At 37.6% G+C, this 17289-nt stretch overlaps 2 protein-coding genes across 2 annotated transcripts; both read left to right on the top strand.

The window, feature by feature from the left end:
- The first annotated feature begins 2008 nt into the window (after positions 1-2008).
- Positions 2009-13013, top strand: LOC139854826 (uncharacterized). Its single transcript, XM_071844108.1, has 8 exons — positions 2009-2437; positions 2543-2582; positions 11596-11664; positions 11748-11814; positions 12257-12325; positions 12426-12554; positions 12693-12888; positions 13003-13013. Exons 3-8 carry the CDS (start codon positions 11606-11608, stop codon positions 13011-13013), a joined length of 531 nt encoding a protein of 176 aa, XP_071700209.1. The 5' UTR covers positions 2009-2437; positions 2543-2582; positions 11596-11605.
- Positions 13014-15123: 2110 nt separating this feature from the next.
- Positions 15124-16965, top strand: LOC139853077 (pentatricopeptide repeat-containing protein At4g32450, mitochondrial-like). The gene has a single exon (XM_071842442.1). It carries the CDS (start codon positions 15339-15341, stop codon positions 16902-16904), a length of 1566 nt encoding a protein of 521 aa, XP_071698543.1. The 5' UTR covers positions 15124-15338; the 3' UTR covers positions 16905-16965.
- Positions 16966-17289: the final 324 nt, after the last annotated feature.

Below are 17289 nucleotides of genomic sequence, written 5' to 3'. Positions count from 1 at the left end.
GTGATATAAACTGAATATCTAACACGCGTGTCATTACGTGCCAATTTCGAAGCTACTTGAGGTTGCTCTATCATGCACCGTGCAGAATTCAGAATTCAGACGGCTGTGTCATCAGATTATGACACGTAGTCGTTATGTATATTAGCATCGCACCACAATTGCCAGTTTACAACGTGAGGACATGAGACCTCAGCATTAGAACCCACAAAAGTAGCCCGAGGATCTGACCTTAGCATTGGCTCCACTTGATTCATTAAATGGTGCTCTAACTTGCAAGACCAAGTCAACTTGCATTTTTGCCTAATTGTTAGGCTTTGGGCATTCCACATAAATGGAAACCCATACTAAAACATAACAAAAGATGTTATGGGCTGCAAAGTGCATATTATCGAACTCTTAAATCGTAATCATTGCAAAAAGTTACAATTACGACGTACATTAAATACTTTGCTCGCACACCAATTTTGCATTAACCAGCAATAGTATGCGCACATTAAGTTCCAATCACACACGCCAATTTCGAAACAACTTGAGTTTTGATAACGTGCACCATGCGGAATTCAATAGGGTGTGTCATTAGATTGCGACGCATGTACATGCAAGATTATAACCCATGCGATTCGACCCGTTTATCTGGTACTAATATACACACAAAGCCTAAATCCTCATTTTCATACACACATCCATCAATATCCCATATTCTCTCTGCAATTGTTTTCCAACTTCCACTTCGGCATACCAAAATCCTTTTTCGATAAAAAAAAGAAAATCCAAGGTCGGTACTCCCTTTCTCCTTCCTTTTTCGATTTTTGTGTTAATGCAGATTCGTCAATTTTGGTTTTGTTTTAATCTTTACCTAATTGAATTTAAACAACGAGTCTTGAATTGAAAGGCATCCAAATTGTAATTCATAATACACTTTTTGGCATGTCCAGTATTAAGCCACAAGAACAAACATTTGTATCTTATTATTGAACGAATTAGCTACCATATTATCTTGCGTGTTTTTCTTTCATTAGCATATGAAATGTGCATTGTTCTACCACATCATCTGTAAATGATTCGTATCATATTTATTTTTGTAGGTATGGGCTAGAATATGGTCTGTTCTTGCTAACCATTTTATATCTGCTGGGAGCCATCATGAAGAAAAAATTGCAATGTATGCTATAGATTCTTTAAGACAACTTGGAATGAAAAACCTGGAGCGTGCAGAACGTGCCAATTTCACCTTTCAAAATGACATCCTAAAACCATTTGTGGTGCTTATGCGTAATAGTCGCAATGAATCAGTTTGAAGGTTGATTGTTGATTGCCTTGTTCAGGTATGTCTACCTAGTTTCGGAATTCCTTTATTTCAAAAAATGATTGATTTGGTCTATGTGGTCCAATGCACTGTGTTTGACCTTCATTATGTAATGCAGAACAAATAAAGGTGTAGAATTAATTTTCTTCAAGTATAACAAAATTAGTTTTCATGATTAGTCCTTTTAAAGTGTAGAATTAATTTTTTCAAGTATAAAGTACAATCCAATTAATCCCTATTAAACCCTGAATTGACGATTAGTCCTTTTACAGTCCCGACCTTTTAATCTCCGAATAGCGAATTTTGCAACCTTGCTCATAGACACATAGAAATCCAACTATATTGGATTCACCGGAGAGTTCACGTTCGCACTCATTGGAGGCCTAATACCATTCGGAATTAATGGCCGATACCATGGGAAATGTACAATGGAGGGTGTTGCTTGTGATCTATGTCGTAACTAATGACTTGGTTCTTCTAAAACCGATGGCCCTGATGAAGTCATCAACTATATTGTGCATGATTAGTTTACAAAAACTATATTGTTTACCGCATATGAGCGTAGTTATCACTCCTAGTAGTATTCCATCATGGAAGTTGTTTATAGGATTTTAATTAGTAATATTTTTGGTTGGTAAAAAAGAGCTAGGATGATTATATGTTTTTTTTGTTTGTAAGATGATGATTTATTTATATATTTATTTATATTATATATACTTTGTATTTATTTAATTATTTTGAATTAAGTGGATTTAGCTTTTACTATATATAAGTTTGGAAGGAAACCATCTGCCAAACAATAATAATAATTAAATCTATATAGAGGGTTTCAGAAAGCTGATTATTTTACCACTATTAAGTTATACCTATTTACTGAATTTAACTCTACGTGTGTAGTTCCAGAAAAAAAAAACAAGATATGCTGGCACAAGACCAAAGTGGCCATAACATGTCATTTTAGACATAGTTTAGGGTCATCCTTGTGCAAAAAGAAAAAACTTAAAGGGCAAAATATGATATATTTGAGATAGTTGGAGGGGCTCTTTGAAGTTTTATCTAATAGGAAGCATCATAGCATACTGTATTCATTTCTTCATTGATCCTCAATAATCACTCCATCAAACACACACTGTAAGTTTGTTTCATTTCATTTCAAGGTTGAATTACTTGTGAATTATTCTGATGATTTTGCTGAAAATCAAAGGATTATTGATATCATTTTCTGTCTTTTTTTAGGTCTCAGATCTTACTACATCAAACATTTCACTCCATCGAGGTATTTTTTCAATTTATTTTAGATTTCAGTTTAATAATGATGTGATCTGTAGCTATTTCTGTTTTTGTTGTTGTATTTTCTTTAAGCAAACAGGAATTTGTAAGTTTTGTAGTTGGATATTGATTTTGGTGTTAGGGTTTGTGGTTGCACAATAGGTGTTTGATGAAATGCTTAGTTGAAGTGTTTGGATTCCCTTTTTTTTATGAAATGCTAAGTGAAATGTTTGGATTCTTCGTTTACTATACATCTAACATTGTAGAGGAGGATTTTTTTCAATTTATTTTAGATTTCAGTTTAATAATGATGTGATCTGTAGCTATTTCTGTTTTTGTTGTTGTATTTTCTTTAGCAAATAGGAATTTGTAGTCTGTAATTGGATATAGATTGTGGTGTTGGTGTTTATGGTTGCACATGTAACAACCCAAACCAAACCACGACAATTCCCGTTAAATTTCACAACATAAATTTTTTTTTTTCTGGTGCAGTTCATTTGCGCTGCGCGCCAGGTGGGTGCGCGGCGCGCCAAACCACCTGGACAGCCCGCTGTCCCCGGAAGTCAATTTAACGAAAATGTTTGACTAGTTCCCGACATTTTTAGCCAAAACGCTTTTAACCATAAATTCATATATATAAAACTAGCACGTTTAATTAATAAAATTGAGTTTACGAAGCGGGTCCCACAACGACCCATTTTACCACCTTAAGTACCGAAATACAATATTTGACCAAAAGACTTTTAATACAACAAAGCCGAGCATGGCGATTGGGAATACGCTACCCAATCCTAAATGATCCAAAAGTAAGTCACTAAAGCAACTATGCACGTCTTCTAGTCCTCGCGCTTACCCGAGCCACCAATCCACATGCGATCTATAAAAAGAGTCAACAACGAGAGGGTAAGCTAACGCTTAGTGAATGATAATATACTACATACATATATATGCATAAAATGGACACGCCACATAAATAAACAAATACCGCATACCGGAGCGTCCAAGCCTAAGGCAAGCTAATCTAAGTATACCATACGATCACTAAGCAACAAGCTAATAATACCATCAATAAGGTAAGTTCACCAACGTCAATGTGAACAACGCCAATAACTACACCCGGAGGGTTAACTACGTCACGACAATACAACATTAATCACGAATTAGAAATTCGACAATCATGCAACATATCGTGCATATACCAATAACCGCAAATCCACATTAGCTAGCAATACCAATAGCATATAGTTCATAATTAAATATGCCAATACATAATTCATACAACCATGGTTAACCAATTCGAACAAGGGAAACGGTACATACAAGACCGTTGGAGTTCATAACATCCGTTAGTGCTACTTAATCAACGCGTAGTCACTAATCCCCCGGGTGATGTCTTAAACAACGCGACTCACTCACCCTTTCCAATGTGGCGTCTTAAACAACGCGACGATTCCACATGCCATTCAATACGATGGGTGGTGTCTTAAACAACGCGACATCCACTCCAATACATTGTGGTGTCTTAAACAACGCGACATCCACTTCTTTACCATGTGGTGTCTTAAACAACGCGACATCCACTTCTTTACAATGTGGTGTCTTAAGCAACGCGACAATGCCACATTCATACGACACAAATAAATACATTATATACACATACGCATAATTATTCCACTCACAACCACGTGTGATAACGTACACCCAAAATGTGTACTTTGCTAAAGGTAGTCAACCAAAACGCACAACCGTGCCAATTGGACCTATGCACAAGTCCATCAAATCCACCTATATGTGAAGTGAGCTCTAAAGCCGAGAATCACTTCACCCGACCCGCACCCATCCTACACATACATATGCATATAGGATATTAACACTCACCTTGAAGTCTTGATGAAAGCTTCCAAATAATCTGCAACTCGCCAATGGAAAATACCTATTCCATTATCATAATTACAACAATACACTTAGAATGGATTCACAAATCAACCCAAATTGACACTTAGTGCAAATTTGACCCAAATGCACTTCCAAGTACAAAACGCACCCAAAATTAACCAATAATCACTAACACAAGTGAGAATGGTCTTAATACGCCAATTAAACCCGATCATAGGTGTTAAACACCTATCTTGCCCAAAATGACACTTAAACCCTAGTTTGACCCATAAGAAGTCAATATCACGCTATTAGCAAGTTTTGACACCAAAACATATTTAACTCGGTTTAACACTTCAACTTAATCCATTTTAAGTTTATAAACTTTGTTAAATCGCCAATTGGGTCATAATCACCACCAAACCCTAATTTGACCCAAAGTCAAAGTTAGTCAACCAAATAACCCTAAATAGGTTTCAATACTTCCACAATCACTAAACCTAGTGATTAAACCCAATTTCAAGTTCTAAACATGGCCAATTAGTTCGCCAACTCAAAATCCACCAACAATTAACAACAAACCCGATTACTAGCTTCACTAAACCCATTTCATCACATAAAAGGGTTTTACAACTAATTAACTCAAAACCCTAATTTGAATATCAAATTAAATAATTGAAATTCGGAGTTTGAGCTTACCAATACTATCACCGTGTAGCCGAGAACGAAAGGAACAACTTTAAAACCCGAGCTTTGGTGAAAAATCGACTCCTTCTTCCCCAAATCAAGCCCTCTCTCTCTAAACCCTTACTCTCTCTCTCAAAATGGTTGAGAGTGTTTTTGGTTGGTGAGAATTTGATCCAAACTGATCAAAGGATCAGTTTTGATGACCCTAAACCGACCCCAAGTGAAAAGACCAAAGTACCCTTCATTTAAAGCCTTTTAAAAGGCTGAAAATTGCTTCTGACCCATTCGGCGCGCCGCGCCACATTGTGGAGCGCCGCTCCACTCTGCAGGTCAGATTTCAGAAACTTGTTTTGGCCATAACTTTTTGACCGTAGCTCCGTTTTCGATGAATCAAATATCGTTGGAAACGTAATAAGATTTTCTTTCCAATGGTAAGGCTTTGAAACATCAACACAAACTTTATTTGGGGTTGAAAAGATACGTACACTCCTTGTCACTTCAGACAATGTCCAGTTTCCTCCAACGTTCGAGCAAGCAACACGTACATGCTTCGTACACTTCATACATGCATAGTACACCATAAATACATTATCTACAATAAATATTTGGGTCTTACAACTCTCCCCCACTTAAACTCGATCACGTCCTCGTGATCTTCTCCACTTAAACAATCCGGACCTGCTTAACGATCCTCACTCAAGTCCCAATACGAACTTTCCTAGACCATTCTTCCCAATGGATCACTTTCAACAACTAAAGTCGTCAACCGTGATTTATCAAAACCACAATCCGAGCAATGAAACCTGCTCAATTTCCCATATCGGGAAAAACTCGACCCATCTCGTACCGAGATATCAATTCCTTAGCGTACCTTTACCAAGGACAACGCTAAAAGCAACCAAGTCTCAACTTATAGTCAACAATCCGAAACGATGAAGACCGAACCAAACAAATCCTTACGGATAACATTAATCACTAACATCCCTTGTAGTGCGCAATACGACCTATACGCAACTACCATAGCATCAAAATCCAACGGCTAAAACCAAAAGCGCCCAAAACGACTATGGCAACGCTAAACCTAAGGTGTACAAAATCGACTATTGTCACACCCGTAACAACATGTGAGCGAAACACGGCTATCGCATCCCTAATCACACAACATGGTCCTCACGATCCCACCATCGGCGTATAAACAACCGATAGTTCACTCAACACCGGATGAAGTCAGCGGACCCTGTCAACGGTCATGCTTCATCAATATAACAATACCTCATGATGAAGTCAGCGGACTCCGAAAGTCATGCTTCACCACTATAACAAATCCTAACGGATACCACTAACCATCCACACTATCGAGCAAGAACCACCTATATCAAACATAGGCACAAAACAATATTTCTCTAGAAGAGAATCCGACACGCACATCCCTTCACCGAGGGATTTCACCTTGCTCGCCAAACACGCCCATTATCTCTCAATGAGATTTACCACGTTACCACCTCGGTGATAATTTAAATCCAAACCATAAGTACAACTTAACCGTAATTGTATTCTACCACAAATCGACCAAGACTAGGTCCCAACACAAGTTTTGGACCTACCAAAAACGTCATCCGAAATCTCACCCTAAGGTCTCCTCGTGCGGGAGTGTAACTTCCCTACTTGGAACTACGTTCCATAACCACGTCATGTACAACCGTACAATGCTACCAAAGGTAGACTTTACCAACAATTGGGTTCACACGACCCATTACCATACCCTGCTCCAAACCTTGAGCATACTAAGGATCTTAACCTATCCTTAAACACTTTGAACGAAAAGTGTACCACAGATTACACGAACTATACACTCGCAATTATCCAATTGCTTTAGTTTGTCGAATTTCAACCTAGTCACTCATGTACTTAAGGGTTTCTCCCGGTACCCTACGTACAATGTAACTACAACACCATCGGAGTCGACATCACGCTAGTAGGTATAAAAGAGGCACCTAATGTCGCGTTATGAAGACTCCATTACCAACATACATCGAGATTTTAAACACTCGATCTCAAGGGTTCCAACCACCCGACGAACCTCATGGTTCATCACTTCAACATAAAAGCGAACACGCGCTTAACAATCGAACACCAAAACCATTTCCGTGGCTTGGTAGAAACATTTCTCAAATATCAAGGAATGCTTGGTTGCACCAAGTCTTACGCCCTTCGCCCGACAATCAAACGTCACCATAGGGTACTTCCATTAGGAACGTCACCCATAACAACAATATGCACAACACAAGGCATTAACAACTCAAACTCAAACGGCATCGAACATTCCCAAGACTTGTGACCCCTCATGCCACCATTGTAACATCTAGACGCGCTAGAATTCGATATACTCGTCCGCGTACCACCCGTGCTCACACTCGGACCCTTAGTCCTCTTACTCGGAGCACCATAAGAAACAACCCTTCTATCCCTTGAAGGCTCACCCTTCTTCGATCGTGTATGCGACTCGAAACCCCTAGCCAAGTCGAATAATTCCGAAAACGATTTCGCTTGACCACGTCTAATTTTTCTTTTCAAGTCGTCATTCAAAGTCCGATAGAAATCCCCCATTAATAAACGATCACTTCCCAAATACTCCGGACAAAAACGAGCCTTCGCCATAAAGGTCGTCTTGAGAGTATTTAAATCCATAGATCCTTGTCGCAAATTTCGCAACTCATTACGCAATTCCCACAAATCGGCCGAAGTCCGGAATTCCTCGAAGAATTCCTCCTTAAATTCGTCCCACGATAAGGCCATAAACGTTTCACCACCGACAAGATCAATCTTACCATCCAACCAATCCCTCGCCCTACCCCGCAACAAACTCGTAGCGAGTCTCGTCTTTCTCTCGGGAGGGCAATCAATAGTACGAAAACACCCTTCGATGTCCGAAATCCAAGTTGTGCTCACCAAAGGATCCGACTTTCCGTCATACATCGGGGATTTAGTCCTCATGAAGCTCTTAAGATAACGCTCCATTTCACTACTACTTTGAAGTTCGGAATACCTCCTTTCCATTCTTTCTTCCAACGCACCCATTTGCTCCGCAACGGCGGCCGCAACTCTAGCGTTAAACTCCGCGTCATTCGCCTCGGTCTCGTTTCGCGTCGTCATTCAAAAGAATGCAAAACGATTAGTCCACGAACGTATAAAACCGCACGCACAACACCGTCCCATCTTGCTAAACACTCGTCGTACATCACTTGTTAGACACGATTTGTACCCGTAATAAGGTTTGCAAGTTCTTATTACGCACACACGCCGCATCGACTCGTTAGTACAACGACCGCCTCGCTCGATGATAAGAACAAACACAACCAAAATTCTACGCGATACAAACACACGCGAGAATTATTACCACAACACAAAAGCATATTAATAATATCCGCATTACTAATATATACGTTAGTCGACCTATAAACAAGGCACTAACTAAACCCATTCCGACCCGAAATCCTACAAGTCCCGCAACAATTTAAGCACACACAAAAGTCTAAGTCTAGGCACCTATCTCAAGTCGCCTAAATCCCTTAGACCATGCTCTGATACCACTTGTAACAACCCAAACCAAACCACGACAATTCCCGTTAAATTTCACAACATAAATTTTTTTTTTTTCTGGTGCAGTTCATTTGCGCGGCGCGCCAGGTGGGTGCGCGGCGCGCCAAACCACCTGGACAGCCCGCTGTCCCCGGAAGTCAATTTAACGAAAATGTTTGACTAGTTCCCGACATTTTTAGCCAAAACGCTTTTAACCATAAATTCATATATATAAAACTAGCACGTTTAATTAATAAAATTGAGTTTACGAAGCGGGTCCCACAACGACCCATTTTACCACCTTAAGTACCGAAATACAATATTTGACCAAAAGACTTTTAATACAACAAAGCCGAGCATGGCGATTGGGAATACGCTACCCAATCCTAAATGATCCAAAAGTAAGTCACTAAAGCAACTATGCACGTCTTCTAGTCCTCGCGCTTACCCGAGCCACCAATCCACATGCGATCTATAAAAAGAGTCAACAACGAGAGGGTAAGCTAACGCTTAGTGAATGATAATATACTACATACATATATATGCATAAAATGGACACGCCACATAAATAAACAAATACCGCATACCGGAGCGTCCAAGCCTAAGGCAAGCTAATCTAAGTATACCATACGATCACTAAGCAACAAGCTAATAATACCATCAATAAGGTAAGTTCACCAACGTCAATGTGAACAACGCCAATAACTACACCCGGAGGGTTAACTACGTCACGACAATACAACATTAATCACGAATTAGAAATTCGACAATCATGCAACATATCGTGCATATACCAATAACCGCAAATCCACATTAGCTAGCAATACCAATAGCATATAGTTCATAATTAAATATGCCAATACATAATTCATACAACCATGGTTAACCAATTCGAACAAGGGAAACGGTACATACAAGACCGTTGGAGTTCATAACATCCGTTAGTGCTACTTAATCAACGCGTAGTCACTAATCCCCCGGGTGATGTCTTAAACAACGCGACTCACTCACCCTTTCCAATGTGGCGTCTTAAACAACGCGACGATTCCACATGCCATTCAATACGATGGGTGGTGTCTTAAACAACGCGACATCCACTCCAATACATTGTGGTGTCTTAAACAACGCGACATCCACTTCTTTACCATGTGGTGTCTTAAACAACGCGACATCCACTTCTTTACAATGTGGTGTCTTAAGCAACGCGACAATGCCACATTCATACGACACAAATAAATACATTATATACACATACGCATAATTATTCCACTCACAACCACGTGTGATAACGTACACCCAAAATGTGTACTTTGCTAAAGGTAGTCAACCAAAACGCACAACCGTGCCAATTGGACCTATGCACAAGTCCATCAAATCCACCTATATGTGAAGTGAGCTCTAAAGCCGAGAATCACTTCACCCGACCCGCACCCATCCTACACATACATATGCATATAGGATATTAACACTCACCTTGAAGTCTTGATGAAAGCTTCCAAATAATCTGCAACTCGCCAATGGAAAATACCTATTCCATTATCATAATTACAACAATACACTTAGAATGGATTCACAAATCAACCCAAATTGACACTTAGTGCAAATTTGACCCAAATGCACTTCCAAGTACAAAACGCACCCAAAATTAACCAATAATCACTAACACAAGTGAGAATGGTCTTAATACGCCAATTAAACCCGATCATAGGTGTTAAACACCTATCTTGCCCAAAATGACACTTAAACCCTAGTTTGACCCATAAGAAGTCAATATCACGCTATTAGCAAGTTTTGACACCAAAACATATTTAACTCGGTTTAACACTTCAACTTAATCCATTTTAAGTTTATAAACTTTGTTAAATCGCCAATTGGGTCATAATCACCACCAAACCCTAATTTGACCCAAAGTCAAAGTTAGTCAACCAAATAACCCTAAATAGGTTTCAATACTTCCACAATCACTAAACCTAGTGATTAAACCCAATTTCAAGTTCTAAACATGGCCAATTAGTTCGCCAACTCAAAATCCACCAACAATTAACAACAAACCCGATTACTAGCTTCACTAAACCCATTTCATCACATAAAAGGGTTTTACAACTAATTAACTCAAAACCCTAATTTGAATATCAAATTAAATAATTGAAATTCGGAGTTTGAGCTTACCAATACTATCACCGTGTAGCCGAGAACGAAAGGAACAACTTTAAAACCCGAGCTTTGGTGAAAAATCGACTCCTTCTTCCCCAAATCAAGCCCTCTCTCTCTAAACCCTTACTCTCTCTCTCAAAATGGTTGAGAGTGTTTTTGGTTGGTGAGAATTTGATCCAAACTGATCAAAGGATCAGTTTTGATGACCCTAAACCGACCCCAAGTGAAAAGACCAAAGTACCCTTCATTTAAAGCCTTTTAAAAGGCTGAAAATTGCTTCTGACCCATTCGGCGCGCCGCGCCACATTGTGGAGCGCCGCTCCACTCTGCAGGTCAGATTTCAGAAACTTGTTTTGGCCATAACTTTTTGACCGTAGCTCCGTTTTCGATGAATCAAATATCGTTGGAAACGTAATAAGATTTTCTTTCCAATGGTAAGGCTTTGAAACATCAACACAAACTTTATTTGGGGTTGAAAAGATACGTACACTCCTTGTCACTTCAGACAATGTCCAGTTTCCTCCAACGTTCGAGCAAGCAACACGTACATGCTTCGTACACTTCATACATGCATAGTACACCATAAATACATTATCTACAATAAATATTTGGGTCTTACAGCACACAAGGTGTTTGATAAAATGCCAAGTAGATAATTTTGGATTCTTTGTTTTATTTCAACAAATTTTTCTTCATTTCTAAGTTCACCTGCTATTGTTGTTCAGTTGAAAAAACATGAATCAACTAAGGATGTTTAAGCACTTGTTCAAAAGCACACAGAGGAGATTGTTATGGTATTATTTATCGATTCAGTTGTTTTTATATAATTTTTTGGTAATTTTTTCATGCTCTTAAACTTTGTTTTGTTTTGTTTTAGCTCTGTCCCGAAGAAACAGGAGCAGCTTGAATGTACCATTAGGTACATGTTGGATGATGAACGCAAGGTATCAACCAAACCAGTTCCAACTTTGTTATCCAATTTAAGCTAAACCACCTCTTACTTACGAGTATATAATAAGCTACTTTGTTTGAATCAAGCCGGTACATGTACCTTTTAATATCCTAATGCTATCTTTGACATGATCAGATTAAATTTATTTACTCTGTTATGATGTGAAGCGTGGCTGTTTGGTCACAACCATTATAATGCTCGCTCTTTATCTAACTGCATTTATTAAACCGATTATCAAGCTTCTCATGCGTAAATATTCTACAAGTCAGAAATTATAATAAATACCATAAAGTTTAGGTTTTCTATCTCAAATCCTGCTACTACTATTGCTATTATTTGCCTGCCATTTTCAAACTTTGAATCTCCCACTTGTTATATATATTTATATACCACACAAAAGGGAATATTCTGACAAACCTTTTACTCTACTCTAGGTCGTCCAAGAGCTCAGATCTTTGATTATTCCTGATTCTTCGGATTATTCTTCTGACAAGTTCTTCGAGGTTTGGCTTATAAACTTGTCAACATTCTCTCATCTGTGATTATTATTATGTTTTGTTTATACTTGTGAAAAAATTAAAATAAAACTTTTTGCAAAACCAGAATTACAACCTTTGGGATATTGAATCAACAATTGTTGCTGTTAATCAAACGAAAGTTTATGGCACTGTAGAATTGTTAATGCCACTACCGGATCCAAATGAGATCCATGATGGGAAGGTTCCTGATGAGGTATCAATATCATCCGCTTTCGTCTTCTTAAAATATGATTTAATGAAGTGTATGTATGGTACATTAGTAGATAGATTTGTATATTATAAATTTATAATTAATAATTAATAAAATATATAAAAATATTGTGTGTCTCAGTGGAAGGGGACGGGTCTCTACAAAGATGCCTACATCACTAATCTGTCCGTCGACCCTGAAGTGCGGCGACAGTCTGTTGGCACCCAATTGTTGAAGTTTGCACTTGACCGAGCTACAAATGCTAACATGGACAGGGTGTTTGTACATTGTGAGCCATGGAATTCAGCTGTTAGGACTCTTAATGAGAAGATGGGATGTTTATTTATGTTAAAAAGTTATATTTTTATTATTTTATTATTAATTAATATCTTTAATAATTCTGTATTTATGTATCACTTATTCTATTTTTTTTTTTATTTTTTTTTGCCAGACGTTGCATGACAGCAAAGGGGGAGGTCAGGTCTTGATGGGGATAAAACTTAAAGGAGCAGTGGATGGGGATGAAACTTCAAGGAGCAGTTGATGGGGATGAAACTTCAAGGAGCAGTTTATGGGGATGAAACTTTGTTGGTTATATTACTGAATAGATTTGATTAAAATGTTTGTCCAACGACTTACTGTTACTATGCTAGTTTTATCCATTCAGGAGCAGATGATTACTGAATTTAACGACATTTTTATGTCTGTGTTGGTTGCAAATTTTTCAGTCATTCGCTTTGTAAATTCTGTCCATCTTCAATAGGTTGTCCATGGCTACGCCAATTGAGGTTCCTTGAAAGTTCCCTCCATGTAAAGTTTTGTTTCACGAAGCTTTCAATCAATGGGTCGTCATCAACCGACTGAATATCCTGTTCGGACATTTTAGTTGCTAATCGGATAGTACGAAGTGCGTAACGATCTTGTTAGGTTTTTGTAAAGGATCCGTTTCATGAACCTTTGCATTAGCTATTCACTTCGAAAAGAACCATGGAAGCCATACCTGATCCAATGGTTGTACCGTTAACAAGTGACAACCCTTCTTTTAGGCACATAAATCAGAAAATAGTTGCAAGTATTAATTTCAAAACGAAAAAAAAGATGGATCAACTAGCAGGTATTGCAATTGCAAGTATACTTTGGCCTAAAAGTTCAATAATCCGATTCAGCAAGTACACATATCATCGACTCTAATTCCGGTAGTGGCAATTGAACTATTTGAACATAACTCAATTGAAGTACTTATCATTCAAAATCAAGAAATATCTGGAAAATTGCTACTGGCGGCAGATTCTTTTTAGTTGAATGGCTCAAACGAAGACCGGATATCATGAAATTTCCTCCCTCCAATATACTTGGCATAAAATTTAGTGACCATTTTTTGTACTAAAAGATAGTATATTCATCAAAGCCCGAGTTTAAACTCTGCATATGTACAAGGTGAAAATATTTTCCGTTAAAAATTTACCTCCCGGCTATTCTAACTGTCAAGTATGTTACTTTGCGCGTTTTGTCACAACACACTTTTAAGACTTATAAACAAAACAAATTGTCAAATAAGCATGTCATACATATATATATAACATTTATAAACAATTCAAACAAGCTTTTGAGATGAAATATTTTTATAGAAATGATCGTAGTAACACCTAGATTATCGTTCCAATGAGCATAATTACAAAGATGAAAAAACCACCAAAAGCATGTGATCACCAAACCGAATTTAACAAAATACAAAAGTATAAGCACAAAACACACAATATGGAGTATGTAATATTTTTTAATTTATAACATTATCGTTTGATTTCCATGAGTTTATTCATATAAATGTAAAATTTGAGCTTGATTAATATCCCATCATTTTTGTTCTATTTTGACCACTATAAGAATGATTGTTAAACAAAGTTTAGATATGTGGTTTTATTTCGGAACTTTAGAGCTTATAAAATGATAATATACTCTTAAGAATGTCGAACAAACCATAGAACTATTACAGTAATAATTGGAGGCCAAAACAAGTTAACAACCTTGAATTTTCAGTAAAATAGCACATGAACTACTTGTTTACATGATGGGCTAGCTATTAGAGATGACAATAGGTGAGAAAAAAAATTCACAACCTGCGGGTATCCGCCTCGCTATGGGCGGGCAAATTTATGAAATTTTACCTGCGGCACAGGTACGAGTAAAAACTTGTATCGGATAGGACACCATTTTTTTTTTTATATATAATAAAATTCTAGTAATATTGGATAGGACACTATTAAATTTACAAATGATCAAATAAATTTTTAGAATTAGTGTTGTATATGGAAGTAAATAGTCATTTTTTAGAAGAAAAAAAAATTACAAAGTAACACTCAAATTGTATAGAACCCCAATGAATTTTAGTCATAGTATCGCCACTGCATTAAAGTTAATTTTTTTTTTTTTTCAGAATATTTAGTTTTGTTTCTTGTTTATTTGTGTATGTTAGTTAAATTTTATACTTTCATAATCTAAGGGTTTACTCGCGGGTTATGGATATATGCGAAGTACGATCATGCCTTGAAATTTAATCCATTGATATGTACGCGTGTCTCCACGAGTTCGACGGACGAGTCGCGAACATAAAGGATCCGCGAGTGCCATCCCTTTCAAGTAGCTACTGGGTCCATACTCCTTTAGTTCCAACGCATACATCTTCACCACTTTATAAAAACTTCTCCGTATTTAAGAATTCTACTGCAAGCGGCACCGAAAGAAAATCCCCCCGCCGCCGCCGCCGCCGCCGCCGCCGTAGCAGAAGCGATGTCTCATAGAATAGGCAGAACACTTGCAACCCTAAAATCTTATATTAAGGTAAGTAATACTAACACTTTACGCAAAAGTTATTATCCATCACTTAAAAATTACAGCACACTCTGTTACACCCCCACCAATGATTTCCAAACCCCTAAAGAAACTCATAATAGTTTGGATTTTTCAGAAACTAATTCTAAATTTCAATTCAACCAAAACCCTGATAAAACTTTGAATTTCTTAGAGGTTAAACCTCAGTTTAACCAAGACCCTAATAAAAGTTTGGATCTTTGCGTGACTGAACCTCAGTTCGACCAAAACCCTAATAAAAGTTCGTGTCTTTGCGAAACTAAACCTGATCCGATTGTCAATTATGATAATCATCAAAGTCTTGAAGGAAATAGAGATGTTAGTGGCACCATTGAGGAGCTTGATGGTTTCTGTAAGGAAAGAAAAATAAAGGAAGCCGTTGAGGTTTTAGGTTTACTCGAAAGGAACAATGTATCAGTTGATCTGAATAGATATATGATGTTGATGAATGGATGTGGTGAGACTCAGTCACTTGAACAAGGTAGGAAAGTTCATGAGAGTCTTGTAAGGTCGTTGTCATCTTCGAGTATTGATGTTTGGATCTTTAATAAGATTTTGGATATGTATGCAAAATGTGGGTCTGTGGAAGATGCGCTCAAGGTGTTCGATAAAACGTCTCTGAGGAGTGTTACTTGTTGGGATACGATGATTACATTGTTTGCTAGAAACGGGCATGGTGAAGATGCCATTGATATGTTTACCGAGTTCAAAAGAATAGGTTTGAACCCTGATAGCCGCATGTTTTTAGGCGTGTTCACTGCGTGTAGTGTTGTGGGGGACATGAAAGAGGGGTTGTTGCACTTTGAATCAATGAGCAAGGATTATGATATTGTTCCGTCATTGGATCATTATAGGAGCGTAGTAGATATGCTTGGTAGTGCAGGATATCTGAACGAGGCATTACAGTTTATTGAAAAAATGCCTATGGAACCAACTGTTGAAATTTGGGAAACGTTGATGAGTAATTGTCGTGTTCATGGGGATACTGAGCTTGGAGACCAATGTTTGGAGCTTATCGAGCTTCTAGATCCCACCCGCGTTGATGAACAGACGAAGGCGGGTTTAATACCAATAAAAGAAGAAGAAGCTTCAGTTATCGTAAGAGAAATAGATAAGAAGAGGAGGTTAGATATGAGCGATTTAGAAGACCATAAGGAATCTATAGATGGTGAACTTAGGTGTTTAAAAGAGATGATGGTCGAAGCCGGGTATGTTCCGTATACTGAACGTGTACATCTTGATGTAGACCAAGAAAGCAAAGAGGAAGTTGTTTTTTCACATTTTGAAAAACATGCTTTGTCTCTACTTCTTTTGACCAGTCCAGCCCGTTCACCAGTACGTATAATGACACGTCTTTATGTGTGTCGTGATTGCCATACTACATTCAAGATTATTTCAAAGATCGTTGGAAGATCAATTGTTGTACTTATTGATCACTGGAGGATCCATCGCTTCGAGAATGGAGCGTGTTCTTGTGGAGAATAACTAATTTACTATCTCTTCTCTTTAGCTAATCTTGTTAATTAAGAAGCATTATTATTATTATTACTATGGATGGATGGATGGATGTTTATATGTATGGGTTTTGAAAAAACATATTTTCTTTTTTATGTTACATGTTTTCTTGACATTTTAATTACTCCGTGCATCTTTTTTCTATAATTAATACTGTGTCTCCATGACAACACTATTATACAGAATTATGATTATGATATTCTTCTCCGTATCACCCAAATCATGCTCAACATATCTTTTGTTACTTATGTCTCTTTTTATTTGATTGTTGTTGTGTTTGGATATATACATTTCTAACTATTGGGTTTGAGCCATTGATTCCAATCAAGCTTGACTTTCCTCGAACGTTTTGATA

The sequence above is a fragment of the Rutidosis leptorrhynchoides genome, chromosome 6, assembly GCF_046630445.1.
Source record: "Rutidosis leptorrhynchoides isolate AG116_Rl617_1_P2 chromosome 6, CSIRO_AGI_Rlap_v1, whole genome shotgun sequence".
NCBI lineage: Eukaryota > Viridiplantae > Streptophyta > Magnoliopsida > Asterales > Asteraceae > Rutidosis > Rutidosis leptorrhynchoides.
This window is presented reverse-complemented; position numbering and strand designations above follow the sequence as displayed.